General features: G+C 37.0%; 2 protein-coding genes across 29 annotated transcripts in view; one reads left to right on the forward strand and one right to left on the reverse strand.

The window, feature by feature from the left end:
- REDIC1 (regulator of DNA class I crossover intermediates 1) overlaps positions 1 to 15,879 on the reverse strand; it is a 240,992-nt gene that overhangs the window by 191,935 nt on the left and 33,178 nt on the right. The gene's annotated exons all lie outside the window — the stretch shown is intronic.
- Positions 1 to 15,879, forward strand: part of ABCD2 (ATP binding cassette subfamily D member 2) — an 86,584-nt gene that overhangs the window by 32,239 nt on the left and 38,466 nt on the right. For all 4 annotated transcript variants that reach the window (XM_025879567.2, XM_073877698.1, XM_073877697.1 and 1 more), the window contains exon 7: positions 12,074 to 12,219. In XM_025879567.2, the coding sequence (XP_025735352.1) occupies positions 12,074 to 12,219 (146 nt within the window). The remainder of the gene's footprint in view (positions 1 to 12,073; positions 12,220 to 15,879) is intronic.

Here is a 15,879-nt window from a genome sequence, read left to right on the forward strand (position 1 = left end):
TTTCATTGTATATATATATATATATGTATATATATATATACATATATACCACATCTTCTATATCCATTCATCTGTTGATGGACATCTTGGCTCTTTCCATAGTTTGGCTATTGTGGACATTGCTGCTATAAACATCAGGGTGCATGTACCCCTTTGGATCCCTACATTTGTGTCTTTGGGGTAAATACCCAGTAGTGCAATTGCTGGGTCATACAGTAGCTCTATTTTCAACTTTTTGAGGAAACTCCATACTGTTTTCCAGAGTCAGCCTATGTATTTTTAACATAAAGTGAATTAATATTGATTTTTTTAAAGATTTTATTTATTTATCTGAGAGAGAGAATGAGATAGAGAGAGAGAGAGCATGAGAGGGTCAGAGGGAGAAGCAGACTCCCTGATGAGCAGGGAGCCCAATGTGGGACTCGATCCCAGGACTCCAGGATCATGACCTGAGCCGAAGGCAGTCGCTTAACCAACTGAGCCACCCAGGCGCCCCTTAATACTGATTTTTATTTTGAGAATATTATGACTTCTTAAATAATTGATGGATCCTGGAGCATCTTTAGCAAGAGCTAGACATCTCTGGCCTTATTACTTTGTTTTTGTTTTGTTCTGTTTTGTTATTTTACAAGGTGACAAGTGATTGCTGTGCATTACTCACTATTCTACACATATGTTTCTAATTTTTCTGTATGAAAAAGTTGGTGTTCGTATCCCTGTCTTTAGATGAGAAAACTTAGGTTGAAGTCATCCAGCTGAGTGGAGCTAATATTTGAACTTAGGCAAGTCTGACTCTAAAGTTATTTTGTCTTGGTTGTTGTTGGCAGCAGGGCACATTTCTCTGAAAACTTACTACTCTTTTGCCTGATCTTGCAAGTATCACCAGCTAAGGTTGTTTGCTTGGTATGCTAAATCTGTACTTATATTAAGCTATTGTTTGGAAGCAGAGGTCCTTATAATGCTGGGGGTGGAGGATAATCCAAGACAATTTTAGCATAATGGGGGCCGGGGGGCCTGTGTGACTCACTTGGGTATCTGCCTTCGGCTCAGGTCATGATCCCAGAGTCCTGGAGTCCAGCCCCACGTCAGGCTCCCTGCTCAACGGGGAGTCTGCTTCTCCCTCTCCCTCTCCCTCTGCCCCTCCTCCTGTACTTGTGCTCACTCTCTCTCTCTCCCTATCTCTCTCAAATAAATAAATAAAATCTTAAAAAAATAAAATAAAATTTAGCATAGCTACTGGCTATCATTCATTTATGTTAATGTGGAGTGAGCTATATTCTTGTATAACATTGAAATTCCTTTAAACTATGTTCAAATCACTTTCACATTAGAATATGTTCTCTATTCCTTCCATTCTTCTAAAACCCACTTATCTATAAAATTTTATATAATCTTTAAAAGTATTCCCTTAATTTAAAATCAGACTTCCAGGGCACCTGGGTGGCTCAGCGAGTTAAGCATCTGCCTTCAGCTCAGGTCATGATCCCAGGGTCCTGGAGTCCAGCCCCACGTCAGGCTCCCCGTTCAGAGGGGAGTCTGCTTCTCCCTCTGCCTCCCCCCACCCCCCAGCTTGTGCTCTCTCTCTTGCTCACTCTCTCTCAAATAAATAAATAAAATCTTTAAGGAAAATAAAAAAATAAAAAAATAAAATCACACTTCCTGCAGAGATATAAAACAAATCTTAATTTTCATTATGCATTATGACATTAAAAATCATTATTTAACCTTTATCTTGTCAAAAGAAGAGATTGTCTTTTGCAACAGAGTAAAGATTTTTCGTTTAAGAAGTTCATCAGAATAAACAAAACACGTAACACCAATAACACCAACATTTACACAACTGCACTGCAGGCTAAGATATGCATGTGTCTAATGAGTTTTGTAGATACTTAAAAATATGAACATCCTTTTGAATTGTTTCTATATAAATACCTTTCAAATCCAGGATTTCCTATTTGGAGGGATAGGAGAACAATGTTACTGAAGGATATCATTTAACCCATACATATAAAGCCAAATAATGACTATTAAAGAACCAGGAGCACATGAGATCAGAAGGGAGGTTAGAAGACCTAGTTTGCCTCCTTTTTCCATGGCTGAGAGGGTACCCTCATAGTCAATTAAGTATTGTTAGTGAGATCCTTGCTTTTCTTTTTTTTTTTTTTTGCCTCAAATTGCAGATTAAAAAATGAGGATGTGGCCTGGAAAGGGACCTAAGTAAGAATATGAGGGAATGCTAGTTTAAATATCTTGATTACTATTTTCCTCTTGGTCTCTAGTTTTTGGAGTTTTTGATTCTTAATGGATCTCTAGGTGCAAAAACACCAATAGAGAGAGCCTCTGAAGGACAACGAGTGTATTTATTTAAGTAAGATGCAGGCTTCCCCAGGGCCATTGCCTGAGTGGAACGTTGGTCTGAAGGGGCCCCTGGAATAAAGGAAGAATGTGATATGGCTTAATTCAGGCATACTCATGGAGCCCCATACGCAGTTACACATACACTGGTCTTGCTGCCCCCAAATGAGACAAATCTTAGGGAGTGGGAGTTGTTACTAGATTCTATGTTACAAAGTTCCATAGAATATAAGCCAGAAAGTGCATCTGCACATCTGTACCACACTGGTGGTATCCTACTGAATCTATAGAATGGCATATTACAACAGTGCAATGAACATACTATGAATGATTGAATGAATGAATGAATGAACATCTCCACAGATTTGGTTTCTACTGCCAAATCAGTATGGCTCCATATACTAATTAGGAAGCAAACTATTTTGTTTCTTGCACTAGATATGTCATATAATCCTCTTTATGATGGGGATAAGTATTTGTCATTTAACATGCCCCTTGTAAAAGAAATTATTTTAGCCATGAAGAAGGCTCAGTAATATGCTGTAGCTAATTTACCTATATTCCTTTGCTTTCTGACTATTAGACTCAAAGCAAGTAAACTGCATAAGTATCTTTGAGCAATTGGCTGGCAGAATTGTAAATTATACATTTTGGTATCTCCTGTGTAATAATTGGTACATTCAGTTTTTTAAAACTCTCTTAAAGGAATCTATAAATGTAAACAATTTCTTATAGTTTCCTGTTGCTTGGAAAAATGTTTAGGATACATTTTTTTCATATTTAACCCTTCTATCAGTTAATTTATAAAAATAATAATGGTGAAAAATCTTCTTTTGGGTCTAAAAGTTTTCCTTATTTTATGACTCAGTTATTAAGTTGAACCACATAGAATTAGAATTTTTGTAGGTCAAAAAAGTCAAATAACAGGGATTTCATACAGTAATCTAATGACAAATACTCTTAACAAAAGTTGATTTTTAAGAAGTTTGGATTCTCATCAGGTTAGCGATACTTTGATTATTCCACTAACATTATTCCTATTACTTGGAAATAAATATAGTCCCTGCTCTTCAGAGGCTGTGCACATCTCTGTTTTGGCACCTAGAAATAACATCCTAAAAATATGATTGCAGTGATAATTAATATCTCTTTTCAGTTGAGTACTTCTTGTTTGCCACATATTTTTTTAAGAATATTAGGAGTGACTTATGCATTGAGGCCTCAAATTTAATTTTTGGTATTCATGAAAGGATCTGATGACATGATTAGTCCCAGTGTGTACATTTATATGAATTATTAATAGTTAGATTTTATGGCTTTCTGATTGCTAACTTCTTATTACTATGGTAACACAACAGTACTTAGCTGTACCTTAAACAACACATCTCATGCTAAAAATAGTTAATATTGCTGTGAAGTTTTTGCCAACATTGTTGACAATTAAATTCTAGATGACTATGAAACATTTAGCATTTTGGATGATCATTCCAAAGATGACAAGCACAAAAACAGCCAATATTTCTCAATGCTTTATCCTTTTTTATACTTTTGTCTCTATTAAAGAGAAAAATACAGAACAGTATAAAAATATAAAAAAGAGAAAAGTACAGAAGAATATAACAATATACGTTAATACATTTTACCAAAACAATCATAAATTGTCAGATTTTTAAATGTTAACACAGAAAAGTATGGAGTAGAATACAAATTATAGAAGTACCCTGAGACATTGGTAATATAAAATAAAAAGCCATAATCACTGGGAATAGATTTGATCTGAACTAACTTTAATTCTACTCTTATTATTAACAGTTTTAAATGTAGATGCGTTTGAAGTAACCCCAGATTACAAAGAAAAACAGTTATGATAATTGTTTAAATAATAAATAATTAATTTAAATTGTAATGTGATACCTATGAGTTTATTCCCGTATCTTTTCCACAACAAATAGAGGTAATTCTGGGTTTTACTTAGAGAAGTAAATTAAAACTAGTTAGTGTTTCTTTTCTGATAGTTGCTCATTATAAGCAATATATTTCTTCTGTTGCTTGTAGGAGGTATGTTGCATGATTCCCTTTCTGATGGGCCAGAGCAAGTAAGCTAATAACTTTCTGACATGGTAACTTATCTACCTGAAATATTTAGAAGATAATCTGAATGGGTCTATATATCTAGAAAGGAAAGCTTAGTAAAGGGTACTTTAAGTTCTTATCCCATATGTATAACTTTAGTAAGACTAGAGCAACTTGAGCTAGCTTAAACTGTTAAATTCCAGGCCTTTGAGCTGGAAAAGGATCACATGCAAACTAATCATATAAACATTGGATATAGGGTCATCTGTTTCCTGTGCTTTCAAATAAATTCAACATCATCCCAAATTTTCTTGATATAGCTTTTCAAAAGAATTTGGTGCTAACCTTAACTTTATAATATTTTTAAATACTTATATTAATAAAATCTATCAAAATCTCCTTAGTTGGGGGCGCCTGGGTGGCTCAGTCGGTTAAGTGGTCGACTCTTGATTTCAGCTCAGGTCATGATCTCAGGGCTGTAAAAAGGAGCCCTGCACTGGGCTCTGTGCTGGGTGTGGAGCCTGCTTAAAATTCTCTCTTTATCCCTCTCCAGCTGCCCCTCCCCCCTTAAAAATAAGTACCCTTAGTTGCTATGTACCACATTAAACATGTATAGAATGTGTTAGTTTTATCATTTTACATGATGGTAAAACAATTGAGAGGAAAAGGGACTCTAATAAAGCAGTATTTGTTGAGTCCTTATAAATTTGTAATTTTATAAATATTTCTTGTATAATTTCATCTGCACTCCCGTCACATAAATTTTCAAAGCAGCAATTTTCATACTCTATTATATCATTTTGAGTAACAATAGCTCATATAATAAGTTATGTGGACACATTTGCAGTTCTTCATTTTGCATCATAAAATATTTATGGTTTAGCATTTTTATTTAAATTTCATGCTGATTGAATTTAAAAAGTTAGTAGCTAAACACCATGTTTCTTTGTTTTGTTTTGACTTTTTTTTTTAAGATTTATTTATTTGTCAGAGAGAGACACAGCGAGAGAGGGAACACAAGCAGGGGGAGTGGGAGAGGGAGAAGCAGGCTTCCCTCTGAGCAGGGAGCCCGATGTGGGGCTCGATTCCAGGACCCAGGGATCATGACCTGAGCCAAAGGCAGACGCTTAACGACAGAGCCACCCAGGCGCCCCTTGACTTTTATTTCAAGAGTGCATATTCAAAACGTTGAGACTTATAAACTTAATAAAAACCTTAGCATTGCAAAAACATAACTATTTTACTTTGCCTTAAAAGCCCTTATGAAATGTTTCCTTATCTATTCATCAAAGAGAATTGACAGATTTCAAAAATCATAAAGAAATCATAAATAACATAAATTAGCCTTTTAAAGAAGTTTCAAAGTTTTGCTCTTCCAAGTTCTTACAAAGAAAGCATATAGCAGCCTTATGTGCCCCGACCTTTCAGGCCCTATAAATTGCTCCAGTGAACTAAGTGGTACTCTAGTTACTAAAAGAAGTACTTCTATGTAAACCTGACATGCTTTCTTGGGCGTTTAACAGAATATAATTTCTAAAATTTATATAATTAGGTACTTGTTATTTATTAATCTCATGAAAATAATAAAAATTTACTACGTGGTATAAAACCACAGTCTCTTAACTGGTTAAATAGAAATTCTTTTGCATCTGTTCTTTTTTAAGATGTTGCCTTTTCACATAAGTAGCAAACTTAAGCCTAAGTAGAAATGAACTTTTGTTTCTATAACAGTTTATTGAGTGCCTACTATGTACCTATACTTATGAAGTGCTCTGACCTAATTGCTTCATTTATACTGCTTCATTTAGTTTTCATAACAAATGGAATAAAATAAGTTATTTTACAAATGAGGTAGCTGTAGTTCAGAATTTGGGTCACATTGTTAGTAAATAGTGAAATTGGAATTCCAGCCCAGAACCATCTCTCCAAAACCTATTATCACAACCATGACTCTTTACTGTCTTCCTTGAAATGTAGATATAAAATATGATTTCATTAAATATTGCCAGTTAATTTAGTCTTATGGTAGAATCCTGAAGAAACATTTGTGAAATGAATGTTCAGATGTATTTTAATCATTGTAGTCTCCATTATATATTGTGTCATGGCTGCTCTATAGCTTGATTTATATCTGGGGTTTATACTAAGGTATAGGATGCATTTGTGCTTCTAATTTACATTAAATTGGAGCAGGTATCACTTTGGAAGTTAGCAAAAGTACTGCCCACTATGGTTTCCTTGTATTTCTTTTTTAAGTAGTCTCAGAGTACCAGTTGAAAGACTACTCATTGACTCTGATAGCCAATTTCTATTTTATGCTACTATTATTATTACCAGATATTAATTTAAGATATTGTCACATTATATGAATGTTTAATATAATATAGACAAATAACTGTGTGTCCTAATTCTTTTTTTTTTTTAAATATGGTTAGACCAGAGAGGGAAAGGGAAAGAAAAAGGCAGGAGAGGAAGATATAGGGATATGGTAAGGAAACGTGACCAGAAATGATATAGTTAACTTCAGAAAACAGTTGGGCAGTTCCTCAAAAAGTAAACAAAGAGTTATATGCCCCAGCAATTCCACTCCTAGGTGTATGCCCACTGTTCATAATAGCCAAATAGTGAAAACAACTGGACTATCCATCAACTGATGAATGGATTAACAAAATGTGGCATATTCATACAGTGGACTATTATTCAGCCATTAAAAGGAATGAAATACTATTATATGCTACAACATGAATGAACCTGAAAGCATTATGCTAACAGAAAGAAGGTCATCACAAAAGACCACATACTGTATGATTTCATGTATATTAAATGTCCAGAATAGGCAAATCCATGGAGACAGAAAGTAGATTAGTGGTTGCCAGGGGTTGGGAGGAGAGAAGAATGTGGACTGTCTACTATTGGGTATAGAGTTTCTTTTTGGTGTGAAGAAAATGTTCTGGAATTAGATAGTGGTTACATTAGATGATGTTACATGAGCTTGTGAATATACTAAAAATCACTGAATTGTATACTTTAAAAGGGTGGATTTTATGATATGTGAATTATATCTCAATTTTTAAAAAAGATTTATTTATTTGAGAGAGAGAGAGAGTGAGCAGGGGAAGGGCAGAGGAAGAGAGAGAATCTCAAGCAGACTCCCTGCTGAGTACGGAGCCCGACTTGGAGCTCAATCCTATGACCCTGAGATCATGACCCCAGCTGAAAGCAAGAGTTGAATATTTAACCAACTGAGCCACCCAGGTGCCCCTATATCTTAATTTTAAAATATGACCAGGGATTCCCATGTTTGTAAAGATCCCATTGAAAATCTTTATGAGTATATATGTATCATTAAAATATAAATATTTTTATTTTCAAATATTAGTTAAGCCTGTTGTAAAATAACCTTGTGTTATCTGTCCTTCAACTGAATCATTTGCATATTATGGGAAAATAGGTAGACAACTGATCTACAAAAACATTTATCTTTTAAACCTTCAACTTATTCTCTCTCTTTCTCCCACCCCCTCCCCTTTTAAAAGTAAGTTGCAGCAATCATAAATCTTCATCCCTAACTACTTTAGGATGTATTTCCAAAAAGCAAGATATTTTCTAGCATAACTATAGTATAATAATCAAATTCATGAATATTAACACTGGTATAATGTTATTACCTAAACATACTTTTGAGGTGCCTGGGTGGCTCAGTTGTTAAGTGTCTGCCTTTGGCTCAGGTCATGATCTCAGGGTCCTGGGATCGAGCCCCACATCAGGCTCTCTGCTCAGCAGGAAGCCTGCTTCTCCCTCTCCCACTTCCCCTGCTTGTGTTCCCTCTCTCGCTGTTTCTCTCTCTGTCAAATAAATAAAATAAAATCTTAAAAAAAAAAATTTTAACATATTTTGTTGGTTCAAAAACTGGCCTCTGTACATGGAGGGCAAAAGGAGATGGAAGAGACTATTCCAGATTGGTCGGTGGCAGGTTTAAGAAGCAGGGGAATTAACATGAGGTTTGTCATGGTCAGCTACAAGGTGAGTGGATCTCTGCACTTGCCCACCAGAATCTTAAGTTTGTATAGAGGCCTTAACTGGGTTCAGTCACATATAGCATCCAGATGGTCCCAACAACACATTGCTCTCTCAAGGGTGCTTCCTTGGAAACAGTTGCAGTGATGGGAGTGGTGGTCAGAGCATACATTCCAACCATCTGTGAGGGGGTGAGGAGCCTCTGATTGTCCCAGTCCAGCTCATGGTCAACTGGCAGTCATGTCCTTTCAATGACCCCCAACAATTCTCCATATTTTTTAATAAACATATGTTTTAAAATTTATTTATTTTAGAGAGAGAGAGAGAGAGTGCATGCATGAGAGGTGGGCGAGTGGTAAAGGGAGAGAATCCTGAAGCAGTCTCCCCACTGAGCATGGAGCCCCACTCGGGATTTGATCCCACGACCCATGAGATCATGACCTGAGTCAAAACCAAGAGTCGGACGCTCAACCCACCGAGCCACCCAGGCACCCCAACAACTTTCCATCTTTAAATATTGCCAATTGTCATAATACTATCCTTTATAATAACTTGTTTTTCTCAATTAATTTGGATTTTAGTTGTCATGTCGCTCCAGTTTCTTTTAATCTCACCTCTTCAGCTTCTCTTTTTTTAATGACATTGATATAGAGTGCAGAACTGTTGTTATTTTTTTTTTAAGATTTTATTTATTTATTTGACAGAGAGAGAGACAGCGAGAGAGGGAACACAAGCAGGGGGAGTGGGAGAGGGAGAAGCAGGCTTCCCACTGAGCAGGGAGCCCGATGCGGGGCTCGATCCCAGGACCCTGGGACCATGACCTGAGCTGAAGGCAGTCGCTTAACCAACTGAGCCACCCAGGTGCCCCGAACTGTTGTTATTTTAAGAAAGTTCTTTAAGTTAAGTTTATCTGGTAGTTTTCTGATGCTAGATTCAGGTTATGCTTTTTTTTTTTTCATGGAAGAATACTACCTATTTCCAAAATCTGCTGGGTAACCAAAAACTTGGTGGTTTAAAACAACAGAAATGTATTCTCTCATCGTTCTGGAAGTCAGGAGTTCAAAATTAAGTTGTTGACAGGCCTATCCTTCCTAAGAAAGCTCTAGGATAGAATCTTTTCTTGCCTCTTCCAGCTTCCGGTGGTGCCAGGCATTCCTTGGCCTGGGACACCATAACTCCAATTTCTGTCTCCGTCATCACATGACTTCCTTCCCTTCCTTTCTCTTCTTCTTATAAGGCCACTTACTGGATTTAGGGCCCATCTGGTTAATCCAGGATGATCTCATCTGGAGATCCTTAACTTAGTTATATCTGCAAAGACCTTTCCCCCCCCCAACCCCCAGATAAGGTCAAATTTACACGTACGTGGGGTTTAGGACTTGGGCATATCTTCTTGGGTCCACAGTTCAACCCACTACACTACCTAAATGATGTTGGGTCCTTCTCAGAGGATAATGTCAGGATTTACCAAGTGTAGACAGAATAGGAAATAGATTTTTTTAAAGCATGAATTCATACTGACACTCGAATTCAAACGAAGTGTTATAGTTTTTCTTGCCTTCTCACCTGCCATGTTTGTATCTTCTTTCTTCAGAGGGAGCACCCTAGCTCCTAACATTAAAATGTTTACTTCTTTGGTCAGTCCTGCAACATAGGTAAAATAGTTTCAGAATTGCTACATCTATATCATTACCAACAAGAAACTTGCCATATAAGGTTCAAGATTTCTTTGTGGTTCTTTTGGTCTTCAACTGAAATTGGGTGGCCAGTTTCAAGTTACTTGGACCAGCACCTCCTCCCCCTTTTAGGTGGTTGTTATTCACTGGATATACCATTCAGTTCATTTGTTTCTGTTTGTATTTAATTTTAAGGTTTCTACCTTTGCTGGTTATTGGTTTCATGTTATTTTTTTGAATGATAACATTTAACATGATTCTAAAAATAAAAACTATATAGAAAGGATACTGAGAGAGGTCACTCCCTCCCCTGTCCATTCTGCCTTGTTTTTCCAATCTCCAGTATGTAGCCAATTTTATTAATTTCTGGTGTACGGTGTTTCCTTTTATAAATGTAAGCAGATAAATGTATACTTACTTATTTTGCTTTCATTTTGTATAAAGATAGTATACTGTATATTAGTGGTTCTCAAATGGGGATGGTTTTGTCCTGTAGGGGGCAATATCTGGAGACTTTATTGGGGGCGGAGTCACCAGTGTAGGAGCATCTGGTGGGTGCAGACCAGGTATGCTGCTAAACATCTACAGTAAGTAAGATAGCCCTCAACTCCAAAGAAGGACTAGTTCCATATATCCATAATGCTGCTGTTGAGAAACCCTGCTAGACATCTACTTCTGCACTTTGCTTTTCAACTTAAAAGTATATTATGGAAAATCACTCTATAGAGAATGTCCACATCCTGTTTTACAGCTCCATAGTGTAGGTGCTATAGTTTATTCAGTCTCCTTTTTATGGACATTTAGATTGTTTTCAATATTTTACAATTACAGATAATGCTGCAATGGATCTTACACACTCCTATTGTTGTTGTTTTTGGAAGTTATATCTTTAGAGTAAATTGCAAGAAGTGGGTCAAAGGCCAGAATATATGATGCTTTACCAAATCCCCTCCAAAAGGTTGTAAATTTTTGCATTTTCACCAATCCTGTTTCTCTATATTTGCTAACTGAGTTGTCAAATTTTTGAACTTTTACCAATTTGAAAAGTAAGAAACTCGGTGTAGTTTTAATTTGCATTCATTTTATTATTAATGGCATCTTAATTACTTATTTATTTTTTAAAGATTTTATTTATTTGTTTATCCTAGGGAGAAAGAGAGAGCAAGCGCAAGCATGCTCCCACACACAAGTTGGGGGGAAGGGCAGAGAGGGAGGGAGAAGGACAAGCAGACTCCCCCCGCCACCACTCCCCGAGCCCAGAGCCTGACGCGGGTGGATCCCATCACCCATGAGATCATAACCTGAGCTGAAACCAAGAGTCCACACTCAACCTGCTGAGCCACCCAGGTGCCTCATGCATAGCATTTTTTAAAAGTTTTGCTTGTTCACATCGCTGGGTCAAAACCTCAAATTTTATAATATTTAAATGAAATAATTTTAGACGAAATGCAGAAGCAATGTTTATAAAATACAATGAAACAAAGTATGTATTTCTGTACTGAAAATATCCAACTTTTTCTTGTGGCTATGTCTCAATAAATTTTTACATGAACATAACAGAGTATGATCCTGTCATGCCTGAGAGAAATACTCATCACCAGGTAATAAATGTAATCTTAGACATCTGGTGTTTAAAGCCTGCTCTGGAGTTTTCAGACCACGAGAATGTCACACGGAGTAAACTAAAATGCCTTTGTCCTAGGATTCTCTTTTTTTTAATTTTATTTATTTATTTGACAGAGAAAGAGAGAGGACAAGTGGTGGGGAGGGGCAGAGGGAGGGGAAGAGAAAGAGAGAGAGAGAGAAGCAGAATCCCCACTGAGCAGGAAGCCTGATGTGGGGCTCAGTCCCAGGACCCAGAGATCATGACCTGAGCCAAAGGAAGACGCTTAACTGACTGAGCCACCCAGGCGCCCCTGTACTAGGATTCTTGTGTGCTTGGTGTTTTATAGGCCATACATGTCTCTTGGAAGTCTTCGCGATCAAGTCATCTATCCTGATTCAGTGGATGACATGCATGATAAAGGCTATACAGACCACGATCTGGAATGTATTCTACACGATGTCCACCTCTATCACATAGTTCAAAGAGAAGGAGGTAAAGTCTATCACTTTTAAAATGCATTTAACTTTGTTTCAAAAAAACAAACTTGGGTAAATAGTCCATGGTTTAATTTGAACGTATGCTATTATTGGAACATAAACACAGAAGACAGACTTTATAGCATTTATTGCTTTTCCATTATTGACATCCTCTTTTCTGCTTGGGTTATATTTCCTGCAGCACACTAGGCTTTTATTGTCTGCTTCTAGCATTTGAAAATAGTTTTTCCTTCATATTTGAATACACAATTGTCCCTGAAGCCATCATCAATCTAGATGTATGTAAAGTCTGTGACAGAAATATTATCCTGTCAAGTTCTCAGCTTACATTAAACCTAATAATTTAAGAAGTAGGTATCACAGAATTACTTTTTTGTTTTCAGACCCACAGTATTACCAATACATTTTTTCCTCTTTCAAGTAGCACACAGAGAATTAGATAAAATACAGAAACTTCTATAGTACGTGTTTTATTCATAAGATATTTTTGAAAGAGTAGAATTAACAGTTATACATATGAGCTTAAAAAAGAATTACTTTCTAATAGTCAAACCTTTTTAAATTAATTTTTTATTTAAATTCAATTAATTAACATATAATGTATTACTGGTTTCAGAGGTAGAGGCCAGTGATTCATCAGTCTTATATAATACCCAGTGCTCATTATATCAGTGCCCTCCTTAATGTCCATCACCCAGTTACCCCATCCCCCCCACACCCCTTCCCTACAGCAACCCTCAGTTTGTTTCCTATGATTAAGCAACTAATTAATCATTGAATACTACATCAAAAACTAATGATGTGTATTATATGTTGGCTAATTAAACATAATAAAAAAAGAGAGAGTCTCTTATGGTTAATTTCCCTCTTTGATTTCATCTTGTTTTATTTTTTCCTCTCTTCCCCTATGATCTTCTGTTTTGTTTCTTAAATTCCACATATGAGTGAGATCATATGATAATTATCTTTCTCTGATTGGCTTATTTCACTTAGCATAATACCCTCTAGTTTCATCCATATCATTGCAAATGGCAAGACTTCATTTTTTTTTTTTTTGATGGCCAAGAAGTGGTCCATTGTATATGTATACCACGTCTTCATTATCTATTCATCTGTCGATGGACATCTGGGCTCTCCGTAGTTCGGCTAATGTGAAAATTGCTGCTATAAACATTGGGGTGCAGGTGCCTCTCAGATCACTACATTTGTATATTTGGGGTAAGTACCCAGTAGTGCAATTGCTGGGCCATAGGGTAGCTCTATTTTCAACTGTTTGAGGAATCTCCATACTGTTTTCCAGAGTGGCTGTACCAGCTTGCATCCCCACTAACAGTGTGAGAGGGTTCCCCTTTCTCCTCATCCTCACCAGCATCTGTTTTTTCCTGACTTGTTAATTTTAGCCATTCTGATCTGTGTGAGGTGGTATCTCATTGTGGTTTTGATTTGTATTTCCCTGATGCTGAGTGATGTTGAACATTTTTTCATGTGTCTGTTGGCCATTTGTATGTCTTCTTTCTAATAGTCATACTTTCAAATAACTTGATTACACATAATTAGCCTTGAAAAACTATTGAAATAACAAGCTAGAATTCTAGGTTTAATTTTTCATAGGTTTTATGTTTCATTTCCTAGCCCATTTACCTATCAGAAGTACAGTGATTAAGAATGTGAACTTTGAAGTCAGAGTTCTAGAATCTTTTTTTTTTTAATTTTTTTATTGTTATGTTAATCACCATATATTACATCATTAGTTTTTGATGCAGTGTTCCATGATTCATTGTTTGTTCATAACACCCAGTGCACCATGCAAAACGTGCCCTCCTCAATACCCATCACCAGGCTAACCCATCCCCCCACCCCCCTACCCTCTAGAACCCTCAGTTTTTCAGAGTCCATCATCTCTCATGGTTCGTCTCCCCCTCTGACATACTCCCCTTTTCTTCCTCTCCTGTTATCTTCTTCTTTTCCTTTTTTCTTAAAATATGTTGCGTTATTTGTTTCAGAAGTACAGATCTGTGATTCAACAGTCTTGCACAATTCACAGCGCTCACCGTAGCACATACCCTCCCCAATGTCTATCACCCAGCCATCCCATCCCTCCCACCCCCAACCACTCCAGTAACACTCAGTTTGTTTCCTGAGATTAAGAATTCCTCATATCAGTGAGGTCATGTGATACATGTCTTTCTCTGATTGACTTATTTCACTCAGCATAACACCCTCTAGTTCCATCCACGTCGTTGCAAATGGCAAGATCTCATTCCTTTTGATGGCTGCATAATATTCCATTGTGTATATATACCACAACTTCTTTATCCATTCATCTGTCGATGGGCATCTTGGCTCTTTCCACAGTTTGGCTATTGTGGACATTGCTGCTATAAACATTGGGGTACATGTACCCCTTCGGGTCCCTACATTTGTATCTTTGTGGTAAATACCCAGTAGTGCAATTGCTGGATCGAACGGTAGCTCTAATTTCAACTGTTTGAGAAACCTCCATACTGTTTTCCAGAGTGGTTGCACCAGCTTGCATTCCCACCAACAGTGTAGGAGGGTTCCCCTTTCTCCACATCCCCGCCAACATCTGTCGTTCCCTGACTTGTTAATTTTAGCCATTCTGACGGGTGTGAGGTGGTATCTCATTGAGGTTTTGATTTGGATTTCCCTGATGCCGAGTGATGTTGAGCACTTTTTCATGTGCCTGTTGGCCATTTGGATGTCTTCTTTGGAGAAATGTCTGTTCATGTCTTCTGCCCATTTCTTGATTGGATTATTTGTTCTTTGGGTGTTGAGTTTGATAAGTTCTTTATAGATTTTGGATACTAGCCCTTTATCTGATATGTCGTTTGCAAATATTTTCTCCCATTCTGTCGGTTGTCTTTTGGTTTTGTGGACTGTTTCTTTTGCTGTGCAAAAGCTTTTTATCTTGATGAAATCCCAATAGTTCATTTTTGCCCTGGCTTCCCGTGCCTTTGGCGATGTTTCTAGGAAGAAGTTGCTGCGGCTAAGGTCGAAAAGGTTGCTACCTGTGTTCTCCTTTAGGATTTGGATGGACTCCTGTCTCACGTTTAGGTCTTTCAACCATTTGGAGTCTATTCTTGTGTGTGGTGTAAGGAAATGGTCCAGTTTCATTCTTCTGCATGTGGCTGTCCAATTTTCCCAACACCATTTGTTGAAGAGACTGTCTTTTGCCATTGGACATTCTTTCCTGCTTTGTCAAAAATAAGTTGACCATAGAGTTGAGGGTCCATTTCTGGGCTCTCGATTCTGTTCCATTGATCTATGCGTCTGTTTTTGTGCCAGTACCATACTGTCTTGATGATGACAGCTTTGTAATAGAGCTGGAAGTCCGGAATTGTGATGCCGCCAGCTTTGCTTTTCTTTTTCAGTATTCCTCTGGCTATTCGGGGTCTCTTCTGGTTCCATACAAATTTTAGGATTATTTGTTCCATTTCTTTGAAAAAAGTGGATGGTATTTTGATGGGGATTGCATTGAATGTGTAGATTGCTCTAGGTAGCATTGACATCTTCACAATGTTGATTCTCCCAATCCATGAGCATGGAACGTTTTTCCATTTCTTTGTGTCTTCTTCAATTTCTTTCATGAGTATTTTATAGTTTTCTGAGTACAGATCCTTTGCCTCTTTGGTTA

The sequence above is a fragment of the Callorhinus ursinus genome, unplaced genomic scaffold (assembly GCF_003265705.2).
Source record: "Callorhinus ursinus isolate GAN/ISIS: 27379988/994484 unplaced genomic scaffold, GSC_fseal_2.0 scaffold27, whole genome shotgun sequence".
Classification (NCBI taxonomy): Eukaryota; Metazoa; Chordata; class Mammalia; order Carnivora; family Otariidae; genus Callorhinus; species Callorhinus ursinus.